The 15,346-nt window shown below is 43.0% G+C and overlaps 1 protein-coding gene across 3 annotated transcripts in view; it reads left to right on the plus strand.

Moving 5' to 3' along the window:
• ECE1 (endothelin converting enzyme 1) overlaps positions 1-15,346 on the plus strand; it is a 198,700-nt gene that overhangs the window by 133,059 nt on the left and 50,295 nt on the right. For all 3 annotated transcript variants that reach the window (XM_007491232.3, XM_007491231.2, XM_003341004.4), the window contains exons 5-6: positions 11,543-11,664; positions 13,315-13,461. In XM_007491232.3, coding sequence (XP_007491294.1) covers positions 11,543-11,664; positions 13,315-13,461 — 269 coding nt within the window. The remainder of the gene's footprint in view (positions 1-11,542; positions 11,665-13,314; positions 13,462-15,346) is intronic.

Below are 15,346 nucleotides of genomic sequence, written 5' to 3' on the forward strand. Positions count from 1 at the left end.
AACTGAAAGGGCCATTAGAACACAAAATATCAGAGCTGAGAGGGTCCTTCGAACAAAGAATGTCAGAGCTAGAAGGGACCTTAGAACCCAGAATGTCAGAACTGGGAAGAACTTTAGAACCCAGAATGTCAGAGCTGGTAGGAACCTTAGAACCCAGGATGTCAGAGCTGGTAGGAACCTTAGAACCCAGAATGTCAGAGCTGGGAGGGCCCTTAGAACCCAGGATGTCAGAGCTGGTAGGAACCTTAGAACCCAGAATGTTAGAACTGGGAAGAACCTTAGAACCCAGAATGTCAGAACTGGTAGGAACCTTAGAACCCAGGATGTCAGAGCTGGTAGGAACCTTAGAACCCAGGATGTCAGAGCTGGGAGGGCCCTTAGAACCCAGAATATCAGAACTGGGAAGAACCTTAGAATCCAGAATGTTAGAACTGGGAAGAACCTTAGAACCCAGAATATCAGAACTAGGAAGAACCTTAGAACCCAGAATGTCAGAACTGGGAAGGACCCTAGAACATATAATATCAAAGCAGGAAAGGATTTCTGAACAGAGAAAGTTGAAACTCAAAGGAACCTTGAGAATGATCTAGTCCAGTCCCTTCATTCTATAGTTGAGTGGGGTGTAGGGAAGGAAAGTGATTTATCAGTGGTCATAAAGCTGATAGTGGCAGAACCAGGACTAAAGTCCATGATTCCTGACTCATCAATAAATCCATTGTTCTTTCTGCCTTCCCACTTTTCCTTGGCTTTGGAATGCAATTAAACATATAGATTTACACATAGACACATTCTCTCTCTCTCTCTCTCTCTCTCTCTCTCTCTCTCTCTCTCTCTCTCTCTCTCTCTCTCTGTCTCTCTTTCTCTCTCTCTCTCTCTCTCCCTCCCTCTCTCCCTCTCTCCCTCTCTCCTCCCACCCCTTTAGACAGAAACCAGCTGTACTGTCTTTTTGTCTTAACTCTCCCATTAAGAGCCTAAGACCTGGCTGCTAAGTTAGGAGAGCAGCTTCTCCATCCTATAGCCTAGTCCCCAAAGGAAATCACCGGAGCCCAGCAAAGCAGGACCCTGAAGCTGGCCTTTCCCCTTCCTTCTATAAAACATGGTGGAATTAGTTAAGGATCTTTCTGAGTTGTTGTTGCCCAGAGAGCTGTTCACAGTCAGCTGAAAGGACACCTGCGTTTTGTCATAGCAATCTTGCTGGGTTGGCGGCCAGGTAGCTCTGAGACAGCCCAGAGTTGGCAGAAAAGCTTCTTCCTGAAGTTGTTTCCTCCTAGTAAGTTTTGGCTCTGGCTTAGGGGCAAGAACCCTGGACTTGAGAGTTAGGAAATCTCCCTTCAAATTGTGGCTTTCCTCGTAATTGCTGTGTGCCTTTAGAGAAGTCACACTGTGTCTCTGAGTCTAGATTATCTCAGCTGTTAAATGGAGAATAATAGACTGCCCCCTTCTAGCTCACAGGGTCATGGTGAGGAAAGAGAGAAGATAACGTGGCCTGGTTATATGACGGGTAGTACTCTGTGTTGACAGCTGTAACAAATACTGTTTAAAGCTCGTGTGGGGGTGTTTCTCTTTCCCTTGGCAGCTGGGCAGAGGAGTAGCTAGAGCACTGGGTTTTGGAATTGGGAATAACCCCATTCAAACTTGCCTCAGACATTTACTAGCTGTGTGACCCAGGGCAAGTCCCAGAGGTTGTCTGCCTCAGTTTCCTCAGCTGTAAAATGAGGGGGTTGAACTCACTGACCTCTGAGGTCACTTCCATCTCTAAATCGAAGTTCTTTGGATGTCCCAGTGCTTAGTAAACTATGAGGCACTTTAAAAGTAGGAGTTTGCTGTTTTTCTCTTAACCTCTGGCTCCAGTGGAATCCGTCATCCTTTCGGAGGCTATCCCAGAGACCTTCCCATAGGCATCTCTCATGCCAAGAAAGCAACAAATATGTGATTTATTCCCCTTTGAAGCAGAGAGCAGAATGAGTGGCCAGAATGGCCTGTCCATGTGCTCTCGGAATTCAGTTAGGGAAGGTGGAACTTTAAGAGACAAAAAATTACAGCTGGAGATGGAATAGCATCAGAAAACTTGAGGTTTCCCAGCCATGATCCTTACTAGCAAGGCAACCCCCCCCCAGCCCCAACTTTCTTATATATAAAATGAGTATCATCTTTCACACAGGGTTGTTGTATAAAAGGGACATCCATGAGAATTCATGGGAAATAAGTACCATATGACTAGGAGAGGGTTTTTACTCATATTGTTCCCTTTAGAGTAAAATCAGCCATGTCATGAAGAGAAAATAGACTTCAAAGACCCTACCGCTATCTCCCATGTGGGAAGGGAATGAGGCTATAGTTTTGGAGTCAGAGGACCTGAGTTCAAATTCTGATTCTCCTGGTTGTGTGATGTTGAGCAAGTAACCTCCCTTCTTAGGGCTACAGTTTTGTCTTCTATACAATGAAAGGGTTGGAGAAAGAGAAGCAACTTGGTTTAGTAGATAGACTGTTGGACTTGGTGTCAGAAAGACCCAAGTTTGAATCCTTCCTCAGCTATGTGACCTTGAACAAATCATTTAATTACTTTGAGCCTTATGTTTCTCTTCTGTAAAATGAGGATTCAGTTTGTTTTGTTTTGTTTTTTAAACTGTTACCTTCCATTTTGGAATCAATACTGTATATTGGTTCCAAGGCAGAAGAGTGGTAAGGGCTAGGCAATGTAGGTTAAGTGACTTGCCCAGGGTCACCCAGCTAGGAAGTGTCTTAGGCCATATTTGAACCCAGGACCTCCTGTCTCTAGGCCTGGCTCTCAATCCACTGAGCCACCCAGCTGCCCCCAAAGATTACTTTTGATAAACTCTAAAATTCTTTCTAGCTCTAATTCTGTAAACTTGTGACTAGATCTTTTTTTAACTCTTACCTTGTGTCTTAGTATCAATTCTAAGACAGAAAAGTGGCAAGGGCTAGACAATCAGAGTTAAGTGACTTGCCCAGGATCACACAGCTAGTAAGTATCTGAGTCCAGATTTGAACCCAGGTCCTCCCAACTCGAGGTGCTCTATCCACCATGCCACCTACTTGCCCTGAATAGATCATCGTTAAGGACCTTTAGAGTTCTGACATTCCATGTTCTAAGGTCCCTCTCACTAATGATCTATGTTCTAAGATCTTTTCCAGCCTTAAAATTCTTTGTTCCAAGCTCCCTCCCTACTATTAAATTTTTGTGTTCCTGCCCTTTATTGAGCTTCTGTGTGCCAAGAATCCTTCCAGTTCTGACATTCAATGTTCTAAAACCCCTCTCTGCTCCAGCATCCTGTGTTCCAAGTTTCACATGATACATTCTCAGGTCTCTTTCTAGCTTTAACATTCAGTAATCAAAACCTCTTCCATTTCTGACATCATCTGTTCTAAGAGCCCCTTTCATTCTAATATGTTGTAATTCTATGACTCATTTACTCATAGAAATAAAATTATTTTACTTCCTAATGGGACCAGGATTTATTTCCTCTCTCTTTCCTGTCTCCTCTGCCAAATTTCCAATATGGGTTGATACCCTTCCCACAATCCTTTTGCTCTCTGTAGCTGCTTATTGAGGTCTAGCACATGCCACAGTGTTTGGCCCTGAGAAGATACATTGTCTTCTGAGTAGACTTTCTGCCTTAGGCAGTGGATGGAACTTCAAGCTGGAAGATAGCTCAAAGAACGACCTAGTCACAAATGCAAAGAATTTCAGATGGATGGAGCCATGGATGCCATCTAAGCCTCTGGACGAGATTCCTATTTTAAAACAGGTGGGAAAGATGTGCTTTAAAAAGTGGGAAGACTGCCAGCTCCCAAGGCAGCCCATCTTTCCTTTTGGACAGCTCTAATCATTAGAAAGTTTTTCCTTATCTCAAGACTGAAATCTCTGTAACTTCCATCCATTGGAGTTTAGCCAAATAAAGCAAGTCATTTTGTAGATTTCAACCTGGAGGGAATCTGCTTCCTCTATTAGAAAGTAGATTCTGAAGGGCATCTTGGTAACACAGTGGATAGAGTGCCAGGCCTGAAATGGGGAGGTCCTGGGTTCAAATCTGGCCTTAGACACTTCCTAGCTTTGTGATTCTAGTTAATTTACCTAGTTCTTACTGCTCTTTTACCTTAGAACCAAAATTTAAAAGACTTGACTTAAGAATAGTAAAAAGTGAAGAAAACTGAAGAAGATTGAGGATACTCATCAAACCGTTGTGGTCTGCCAAATGTAATAATTAAAATTTTGGTTTGAAAAGATAATGAGGGTTAAAAAAAAGGAATTGTTGTGGTCGCCATTTATAAAAGTTAAAGTTAAACTATGAGTCAGTAGGCTTTTAGTAGCTTTATTTATAGCAAGGTAGAGATATTAAAGTGGGAAATATAGGAAAGAGGTAGAAAATATCAACTAACTAAAAATATCCTAAGTCCTAGTGCCTCCAGACCTTGAATGCGAATCCAAATGCAAATCTTACCAGAATCTAAAGTCCGGATCAGGAAGCCGAAATCCAAAGAGCCAAAGATGCTGAAAAAACCACTGAGAACCTTCGGTGCACATGAGGTCAAGAATCCTGCCAGAGCTCACACTCCCTAGGCTAAAGGCCACCAAGAATAAAGAGCCCAAGAATTCACCAAGCATGAAGAGAGCACATCTCTCTCAGGCTCCAGCTCATATACAGTTTTCTCCACCCATCAGCTCTCCTTGTCACATCTCAGGAATCAATCACAGCCTTTCAATTTACCTAGCACTTCTGGGGGGGGGGGGGGTCCAGTGCTTGTGGCCTTTTGGGGTGTGAACTTTCTTTGTTAGTGACTTACTAAGTGTTCAGTAGGAATACTTTAAATTCTTGATTGATTAACTTAAAATAGACAAAGGGAATAAAAATTCCCTTTCAAACTGAGACTGAGAGAGAAGTGACCTCCCCAAGGCTACATAGCTAGGAAGTAGCTGAGCTGGGAGTTAATTTCAGGTTGGTCTGGATCCATTGCTCTGACCACTAGTCTGTAGGTACCTCCCTTAAGATAGGAAACCTTAACAATAATCTTTTTTAAATCGATCCAGATCTATGGTTCTTTGCAGTAGGGAACATGAGGTGAGGAAAATCCCTCTCCCAATGAGATCTCTTTGTGGCCTGCGATTTGTAGTCCCAGGATGCTGGGAGGTTGTAAGAGAAAACCCAGGATCAGAGAGCTAGTCAGTGGGAGAGGGAATACCAAACCAGGTCTTCCCATCGCCTAGGCTAGCCACACAGCCCTCTGTTGGAAACAGGGCAAACTTAGTGCCTTGCACCCAGAGAGGGGATTTAAATGAATGTGTAGATTAAAGTAAAAAAAAAAACAGGTTCAGAAAACAGAAGGGACTTGTCTGAGTTTATACATAGAGTAAAGGGACAACTGGGATCCGTCCTCAGGTCTCCTGGCTCCAAGCCTATTTCTCCCTCCTCCATCACTGTCTTGAACCCAGGGCATCCTGACTCAGAGGCCAAGTTGCTCACAGATGGCATAGGAGGCTGTGCTTTATACTCATTCTCTGATTTGAACCTCACATCAGCCCCTGGAAAGTCCCTGCTTCCATTATCCCCATTGAGCAGATGAGAAAGCTGAGGCCGAGAGAAGTAGCATGATTTCCCAGTGGGTTGGTGCCTCTGGACCCGAGCGGCAGTGGCTGGATTAGAACCCCCTGGTCCTTGGCAGTCAACCACAGGCTAGCCCCTGCCTTCCCCTGGTGCACCAGGCTCCCCCTGCTCCCCCCTCCCTGCCTTGTTGTGCTGATACTTTCCTGGCTGGCCCTTGTGTGGGGAGGAGGGAGGACTGGCCTCCCTAGCCGGGTGATTTACTGGAACTTGAAGAGGCCCAGCCTGGGAGCTGTGCTCGCCATTCTTTCCAAAGCCTTTGTTTGGGTCTCTTATCTCTAGTGACCTTCCTCCAGCCACTGAGAGAGGGCGAGGGCCGGCCCCAACCTGGCTCAGGGTGTCTGGCCTAGCCTCCAACCCTTCCCCTGACCCCCCACCGCAGCCTTGGCATTCAGGGCCCAACCTGGAGCCAGGTGTTTGCGCTGGGGAAGCTGCTGCTTCCTGGGGGCCCTGGCACTTGGCCCCGGCCTCTGGCTCGGTCCTTCTGCCCTCCTGTCTTTGAAGGAGGGAGGGAGGCAGAGAGTCTGGGCTGATGCTGCGGAGGGGTTCCCATAGAAACGCAGGTTTCTCTGTGTGACTCGCCTCTGACACCTCTTCTCCTCCCCCTCCCTTCTCCTAGCTGCTTCCTCACGCAAACAACAGCGGTATGCTGGAAAGCCAGGCAATTTGGAGATGATATGTTCTCTCTGCCTTGGAACCCTGGGAAAGGCCCCTCTCCCTTCCCTCCTCTCCTCCCACCCTTCCTGCTTCTTTTCTTTCCTCCATAACCTCCATCTCTCCCCTACTGCATCCCTGTCCCCTATTTTATCCCACTTTAGCTTCTCTTCTCCTTCCCCATCTTCCCTTTTTCTTTTCTCCCTCTTCTCTCTCCCCTGTCTCACTCTCCCTTCTCTCTCCTTCCTCTCTCCCTCTCTCTTTTCTACTCCTAACCCTCCCTCCTCCTGTTCCCCCTTTTCACCCAGGCTTTTCCCCCTTTTTTCCTCTCTTCCTTTCCTCCTTTCCCCCTTTCTCCTTTACTCATTCCCTCTTCCTGAACTCTTCCCTTTTTCTTCTTACAATCCTTCTCCCCTCTACCTCATCCTCCCTTCTCCTCCTTCTGGACTTTCTCCTTTCCCTTATTCATCCTGTCCCTCTGGTCTTTTCTCCATCCTATACCCCCATCTTTCTCTCCTTCTCTTTCCCTTATTTATGCCTACCCTTTTCCTCCTCCTTATCTCCTTTAATTTCTTCCCTTGTTTCTTTTCCTTCTCCTCTTTCTTATCTTTGTCTCATTCCCTCTCTCTCCTCTGCCATTGCCATTCCTTCCTCTCTCTCTTCCTCTCATCTCTCTATTTTCTCTTTTTCTCATCTTGTGGCACAGAAAACCACTGTCTTTCCCAGAAGGCCTCCTGTTCTTCCTTCCCAGGCTAATGCATTTAAAGCATTCTGTAAACCTTAAATCAAAATGGAAATGAAAATTGTTGTTCTCTCTATCACACTACATTGCCTCCATTCTTAACCATTCTTCATAGTCAGTTATGGTTGAAAAGCATGTCTTCATGCCACAGTGTGAATTTTATTATCTACAAATGTAATTTCAGATGATTAAATAAGTCTACATCAATGTAATAAAAGTTGACACACCAGAGCCTTATTTAATACAATTAAATCTAGATTATTGAATTGGAAACAGACCATATCATGCTGAAGCTGGGAAGGAACTTTAGAAAATAGACTATTGCAGACTGAAGAGATTTAGAACTCAGAACGTTGAGGCTGGAAGGGACTTTAGAACACAGAATCTTTCTAGTACTGGCAGCCTATATTCTAACATTCTGTGTTCTAAGGTCTTGTCGAGCTCTTGACATCCTTTGTTCTAAGTTCCTTGCTAGCTTTAAAATTATGTTCCAACAATATGGAAATATGTTTTGCCTGTTAATACATGTATAACTCAGATCAAATCACCCGCCAGCACTGGAAGGGAGAAGGGAAGGGAGGGAGATAAATCTGATCATATAACTTGGGAAAACTGATATGGAAACTTGTTATTACATGTAATTGGCAAAAATGTTTTTTAAAAAAATGTAAACCCTTACCTTCCGTCTTGGAGTCAATACTGTGTTTTGGTTCCAAGGCAGAAGAGTGGTAAGGCTAGGCAATGGGGGTCAAGTGACTTGTCCAGGGTCACACAGCTAGAAAGTGTCTGAGGCCAGATTTGAACCTAGGACCTCCCATCGCTAGGTCTGGCTCTCAATCCACTGAGCTACCCAGCTGCCCCCACCCCCAAATAAATTTAAATTTTAAAAATATAAAATTATGTTCTAAGATCCTTCCTACTTTTGACATTCCATATTGTAAAATTCTATTGTCTACATTCCCTCCCAGCCCTGATATTTCATGCCCCAACATTCTGGGGTCTAAGTTTCCTTCTAGTTCTGTCTGTGTTCTAAAATCTAGGTCTTCAGTTGCCCCTTGCTCCACTGCTCTACGTTCTAACGATTCTTACAGGTCTGATTTAACAGTATGTGTTCTAAGGTCCTTTACAGCTTGAACATTGATTTTATGACTATGGCCCCACCCCAGGACAACAGGAGCTTTCAGAGAGTCAGCCCTTATCAGAGCATCTGTTGTCTCTGAAAATTTAACTGCTAAATTACAATACAATCAGGTGGCGGGCCAGCCAGGTTACTAAGGAGAAGCATAAAGAAATAGAATGAGTGTCCAAAGGTAACTAAAAACTTAGAGCAAGGATGAAATGAGATGCCGTTTACAAGGGAGGAAGGAAAATGGAAAACAAGTCTTTAAATAGCCTGTGTACCTGAAGAGGAAATGAATTAATAATGAATGAGGCTTTGAGTACTTTATATGAGTTACAGCCTTAAGCAGAAAAAAAGATGACTGTGATCTGAAAATTGGGACAGATCTATATATTCTCCAATTCCTTCTCCCTCCCATTTCTGCTCTCCAAATGGGAGAATTTTGTGCCAGAATGGAAGGGCTAAAGCTCCCCCATGTCTAACGCTTCCCAAGCCTAAAGTTGGGGTAATAAAAGCTTGAGCATTTATAGAATGCCTACTATGTGTCAGGTCCGGCTAGTGTTTACAAATGAGATGACATTTGTAAACCCACCTCATCACCATTGTGAGGTTTTTTGGTTGGGGAAACAGATATTTTATGGATTGGGGAAACTGAGGCAGATACTATATTCCCATAGCATAGTGCCTGGCACATTTTTGTTATTATGTCATCTTTTTCAGTTGTTATCTGATGCCTTGTGACCCAAACTGGGTCAAAGATACTAAAGTAGTTTGCCATTTCCTTCTCCGACTTATTTTACATATGAGGGAACTGAGGTGAACAGGGTTAAGTGACTTGCTCATGATCACACAGCTAGTAAGTGTCCAAGGCAAGATTTGAACTCAGGTCTTCCTGACTCTAGGTCAAATGTTCTATCTACCATGACACCATCTGCTTTCTTTGGCAGAGGAAGACCCAAAGTCCAGAAGAGATTATGACAGAAACTATATAAGGCTTGATTCTACTATAATTTGGGGGAAGGAAGGGGTTTATACTTTAGGCCTCCCTCTTAGGAAGTAAACTTTTCCAGTAGAGAGAGAGAGGCTGAATGCTGTTGTGAATTGTCAGGGAGCCTACCCTTACCAGAGCATTCCATCCATATCTCTGAAAATTTAATTGAAAAAATACAATAAAAGGGAGTGGCAGCCTAGCCAGGTTATTAAGGAAGAGTACAGTCTAAAGAAAGAGCATGGATATGGAAAAAAGAGACTTAAAAAACTATGAATTATGAGTGAGGACACTTGGATTTTCAAGCCCTGGCTCTGCCACTTAGTAATACACGACCTTAGAAAGTCATATCTTTTCCCTGGGTCTCAGTTTCCTCATTTGTAAAAAGAAAGAGCTTGGATGAGAATCTAATAAATACAATAGAATTTTATCTTAAAATGTCAAAACCATCCTAAACTCACAGCTTATATATTATATAAAAACAGGTGACATTACAGGCTGTACTTTGCCATTCCCTGGATCAAATGATCTCTAAGTCCCTTCCTTTTCTGATACTTTATATTCCAAGCTCCTTTCTAGCTCTGAAAGTCTTTGTTTTAAGGGACCTCCCAGCTTCTGACATTGTGTTTTAAGGTCCATTCTAGCACTAACATTTTATGGTCGAAGATCCCCTGTAACGCTAATATTCTGTCTTCTACTCTACTCTACTCTACTCTACTCTAGCCTTAATATTCTGTGTTCTAAGTTCCACTCTAGTTCTAACATTCTGCATTCTCAGGTCTACTCCAGCTTCAGTGTCCTGTGTTCTTAGATCTATTCCAGTTCCAATATTCTGTGTTCTAAGGTCTATGCCAACTTCAGGATTATGTGTGTTCTAAGGTTTACTCTATCTCCAACATTATGTGTTCTAAGGTCCACTCTAGCTCCAACATTCTGTTTTCTATGATCCACTCTAACTCTAGCATTCTGTGTTCTGAGGTCTACTCTAGCTCCAGCATTCTGTTCTAAGATCTACTCCAGCTTCAGCATTCTGTGTTCTAAGGTCTACTCCAATTTCAGGATTCTGTGTGTTCTAAGGTCTATTCTATCTCCAACATTCTGTGTTCTGAGGTCTACTCCAACTCCACCATTCTGTGTTCTAAGATCTACTACAGCTCCAACCTTCTGTATTCTAAAGTCTATTCCAGCTCCAGCATTCTATATTATAAGGTCCACTCTAGCTCCAACATTCTGTTTTCTATGATCCACTCTAACTCTAGCATTCTGTGTTCTGAGGTCTACCCTAGCTCCAGCATTCTGTTCTAAGATCTACTCCAGCTTCAGCATTCTGTGTTCTAAGGTCTACTCCAATTTCAGGATTCTGTGTGTTCTAAGGTCTATTCTATCTCCAACATTCTGTGTTCTGAGGTCTACTCCAACTCCACCATTCTGTGTTCTAAGATCTACTACAGCTCCAACCTTCTGTATTCTAAAGTCCATTCCAGCTCCAGCATGCTATATTATAAGGTCCACTCTAACTCCAACATTCCATATTCTAAGGTCCACTCTAGCTCCAACATTGTGTAATAAGGTCTACTCCAAATTTAGGATTATGTGTGTGTTCTAAGATCTATTTTATTTCCAACATTCTGTGTTTTGAGGTCCACTCTATTTCCAACATTCTGTGTTCTGGGGTCTACCCCAACTCTAACATTCTGTGTTCTAAGATCTACTACAGGTCCAATGTTATGTTTTCTAAGATCTACTCCAGCTCCAGAATTCTGTGTTCTTTATAAGGTCCACTATAGCCCCAACATTCCATAGTCCAAGGTCCACTCTAGGTCTAAATTCTGTGTTCTAAGGTCCACTCTAGCTCCAGCATTCTGTGTTCTAAGATCTACTCCAGCTCCAATATTCTGTGTACTAAGGTCTCCTCCAACTTCAGGATTATGTGTGTTTTCTAAGGTCTACTCTATCTCCAACTATGTTCTGAGGTCCACTCTAGCTCTAATATTCTGTGTTCTAAGGTCTGTTCTAGCTCTGACATTCTGTGTTCTAAAAGTTTATTCTAGCTCTAACATTTCCTAAGGTTCCTTCTTGACCAGAAATTCTATCTTCAATGAGCCATATCAGTGCTGAAATTCTACATTCTTAGGTTCATTGAAATGCCAAGAGTCTGTGTTCCAAAGCCCCGTATAATCTATTTTCTAAGCTCCCTCCCACCTCTGACATTTTGTGTTCTAAGATTCCATTGAGGTCTGTCATTTTGTCAAAGCTCCCTCCTAGCTCTGACATTCTAAGTCCTTTCCCAGCTCTAAAAGCCCATGTTTGAAGGTGACTTTCAGTTCTGAAAGCTTGTGGTTTCCTGAATGAGCTTAGTTCAAGAAGAGTGAAATCTAATTGGGGAACTCAGTTTCAGCTGCCTTTTGTTCTTTTAGAAAATGTCACTGCCAGCACCAATGAGGCTGAGCGCAAGGCTCAGCAATATTACCAAGCCTGCATGAATGAGAGCAAGATCGAGGAGCTGAAGGCGAAGCCCCTCATGCAGCTGATTGAGAAGGTAAGGCTTTCCTGCCTGTCTCCCTCCCCTTCCTGACCCCTGCTTTGCCTTTCAGGAGGCTTCCCTTCTCATTTAAGTCATAACAGTTATCAAGAAATATAACCTTTTCACAGCATGGAAGAAGAATTTAAAAAGAGAATCATCTAAAACGATGAACTTCTTACAAATAGTTTTTAGTTGCTGGGGTTTGGGGGAGAGGGAGGGTCCACTGTAAATGCCATTTAATAAGATAATAACAAAGCCACCCTGTGTTGGTGGAGACTCGCTTTCCCAGGCAGGGAGCTTACACTTATGGGGTCATAGGTCCGAAGATGAGCACAGTGCTGCCTGGGACCCAGTGGGCTCTTAATAGACTCTAGCTGACAGACTAGAAGGGATCTCAGAGCCCCATTTAACCCAGTCTCTTGCCTTGGTAGTGGAGGAAACTGAGGCCGAGGAGAAGAAATAAGTAGTGATTCAGGGTTCTTTTCAAACTGCTTCCATTTCTAACTCTACTCTCATGGATGGTAGCCTATTTAAAAGAGGAAATTCTCAGTGTCACTACTTCCTTTTCCTTGAAGGGTGTATGTATGAAAGACAGATGGTCTTGGCCCAGGATTAGAGAGAAACCTCATCTGTGTGGAGGGAGCCCCCAGTGACTTCTTCCCTTCCCCTTCAGGAAATGGGAGGGGTGCCTTTCATCATTCCTCCTTCTCTTCTCCCTGTGATATCACAATGAGAAAGTTGAGCTGGTGACCTATGGGCTGCCAGCCAAGGCATCAGGCATAGGATGAAGGACTCTTTGACAGAGGTCCTCCCAGCCCTGACATTCTGAGTTCTAGGCTCTCCCTCCCAGCCCTGACATTCTATGTTCTAGGCTCTCCCAGCCCTGACATTCTGTGTTCTAGGATCTCCCTCCCAACCCTGACATTCTGTGTTCTAGGCTCTCCCTCCCAGCCCTGACATTCTATGTTCTAAGGTCCCTCCCAGCTCTGATAATCTATGTTCTAGGCTCCTCCTCCCAACCCTGACATTCTGTGTTCTAGGCTCTCCCTCCCAGCCCTGACATTCTATGTTCTAAGGTCCCTCCCAGCTCTGATAATCTATGTTCTAGGCTCCTCCTCCCAACCCTGACATTCTGTGTTCTAGGCTCTCTTTCCCAACCCTGACATTCTATGTTCTAAGATCCCTTCCAGCTCTGACATTCTCTGTTCTAGACTCTGATATTCTGTGTTCTAAGGTCTCTCCCATCCCTGACATTCTATGTTCTAAGATCCCTTCCAGCTCTGATATTCTGTGTATTTCCTTTAGAAAAACAAAATGTCACCCCTTTTCTCTAAAATGTGACTCGTGATCACTCCAGAAAGGTGACCATCACATAAGTTTCTACTAATGCCCACTGCCTCCCTTCTACTAGATCTCTTTGTCTTTCCTATTTTCCATAGGGATTGAAAAGAGAGTTCAAACTTTGCAATCAGGAGACATTTGAAGCTGAATTCTGACTTTGACACTTGCTAGCTATGTGACCCTGGGCAAGTTTCTTTCCCTCTCTGAGTCTCAGTTTCCATATCTGTAAAATGAGAATCATAACACCCTGGTGTCCCACTATGATTAGCAGGGACTCTCACCAGGCCCTCAAACTTCTCACCTTTATTCTCTCGTCTCCCATAGCTTGGTGGCTGGAATATCACAGACCCATGGGACAAAGACAACTTCCAGGAGATCCTGCAAGTGGTCACTGCTCACTATCGTACTTCCCCTTTCTTCTCTGTCTACGTCAGTGCCGACTCAAAGAACTCCAACAGCAATGTGATTCAGGTGAGTTCTAACCCCTGGTCCATCTGGAGCACCAACCTCTGAACTGAACAAAGACATCTAGCCTATGGGAAGCCCTGGATGGTTGAAAACACCTGGGCAGTTTGCCTGTTGCCTGTCCAGGACATTTGTTCATTTCTCCCTCTCCCAAACTGTGTCAGTTCCTAGATGAGGAAACTGAGGTCTAAAGAGAAGAGAATGGGGGTAGCTAGGTAGCTAAGTGGATTGAGAGATGGGAGGTCCTAGGTTCAAATATGACCTCAGATACTTCCCAGCTGTGTGACCCTGGGCAAGTCACTTAACCCCCATTGTCTTAGAATCAATTCACAGTATTGATTCTAAGATGGAAGGTAAGGGTTTAATTTAAATATATATATGTATATATGTATATACATATATATATGAGTGTGTGTGTATGTATATATATATAGTACAATTATTTACTTATTTATTTTTAAAAGCATAATTATTTAAACACACATGTCAAATATATTGCCTGAATAAAACATGATGTCACGGGAAGAACACTGGATCTGCATTTCAAGCCTGATGATTCTTCCACATTAGGCAATTCTCTTCTCTTTATTTATTTATTAAAAAATAACAACTCTACAAAAAACAACAATACACAGTATTGATTCTAAGGTGGAAGAGTGGTAAGGGCTAGGCAATGGGGGTTAAGTGACTTGCCCAGGGTCACCCAGCTAGGAAGTGGCCAAGGCCAGATATGAACCCAGGACCTCCCATCTCTAGACCTGGCTCTCACTCCACTGAGCCACCCCTGTACTTTATATTTTAATATTAATTTTTAAAAATTTTGAGTTCCCAATTCTCTCCCTCCCTCCAGCCCCTCCTCTATCCATTGAGAAGATAAGCAATATGACATCAGTTATGCATGTGAAGTCATGTAAAACATATTTCCATATTAACTATTTCACAAAAAAAAAAGCAAGAAAAATAAATAAGTGAAACACTATGCTTCAATATTCACTCAGAGCTCATCAGTTTTCTCTCTGGAGATGATTTCTCATCAAGGACCTTTGTAATTATCTTGGATCATTGTATCAATTAGAGTAGTTAAGTCTTTCCAAATGATCATTGTACAATGTTATTGTTACTGTGTAAATTATTCTCCTGGTTCTGTTCACTTCACTTTGCATCAGCTCATATAAGTCTTCCCAGGTTTGTCATTTCTTATGGTACATTCCACATGATAGCATATTCCAAGAGAATTTGCTCACAGTCATATGCCACAATTTGTTCAGTCATTCCCCGATTGATGGGTATCCCCTCAGTTTCCAATTCTTTGCCACCACAAAAAGAGTTGCTATAAATATTTTTCTACATATGGATTCTTTTTCTTTGATCTCTTTGGGATACAGATCTACTAGTGTTGTTGCCGGGTCACAGAGTATGCCCAATTTTATAGCCTTTGGGTCATGATTCTGCATTGTTCTCCCAAATGACTGGACCAGTTCACAACTTCACCAACAATGCATTAGTGTCCTTATTTTTCCACATTCACTCCAGCATTTGTCATTTTCCTTTTTATCCAATCTGATGGAAGTGAGGTAGTACTGCAGCATTATTTTAATTTGCCTTTCTCTAATCCAGAGTGATTTAGAGAATTTTTATGTGACTATTGATATCTTTGATTTCTTCTTCCAAAAACTACCTGTTCAGATTCTTTGTCCATTTATCAACTGGGGAGCAGCTCTTCTTTTTAAAAATTTGGCTTGGTCATTCCCCAATTGATAAATGGGCAAGGGACATGGATAGACAGTTTTCAGATAAAGAAATCAAAACTATTAATAAGCACATGAAGAAGTGCTCCACATCTCTTATAATCAGAGAGATGCAAATCAAAACAACTCTGAGGTATCACCTC

This window comes from Monodelphis domestica, chromosome 4 (assembly GCF_027887165.1).
Source record: "Monodelphis domestica isolate mMonDom1 chromosome 4, mMonDom1.pri, whole genome shotgun sequence".
NCBI lineage: Eukaryota > Metazoa > Chordata > Mammalia > Didelphimorphia > Didelphidae > Monodelphis > Monodelphis domestica.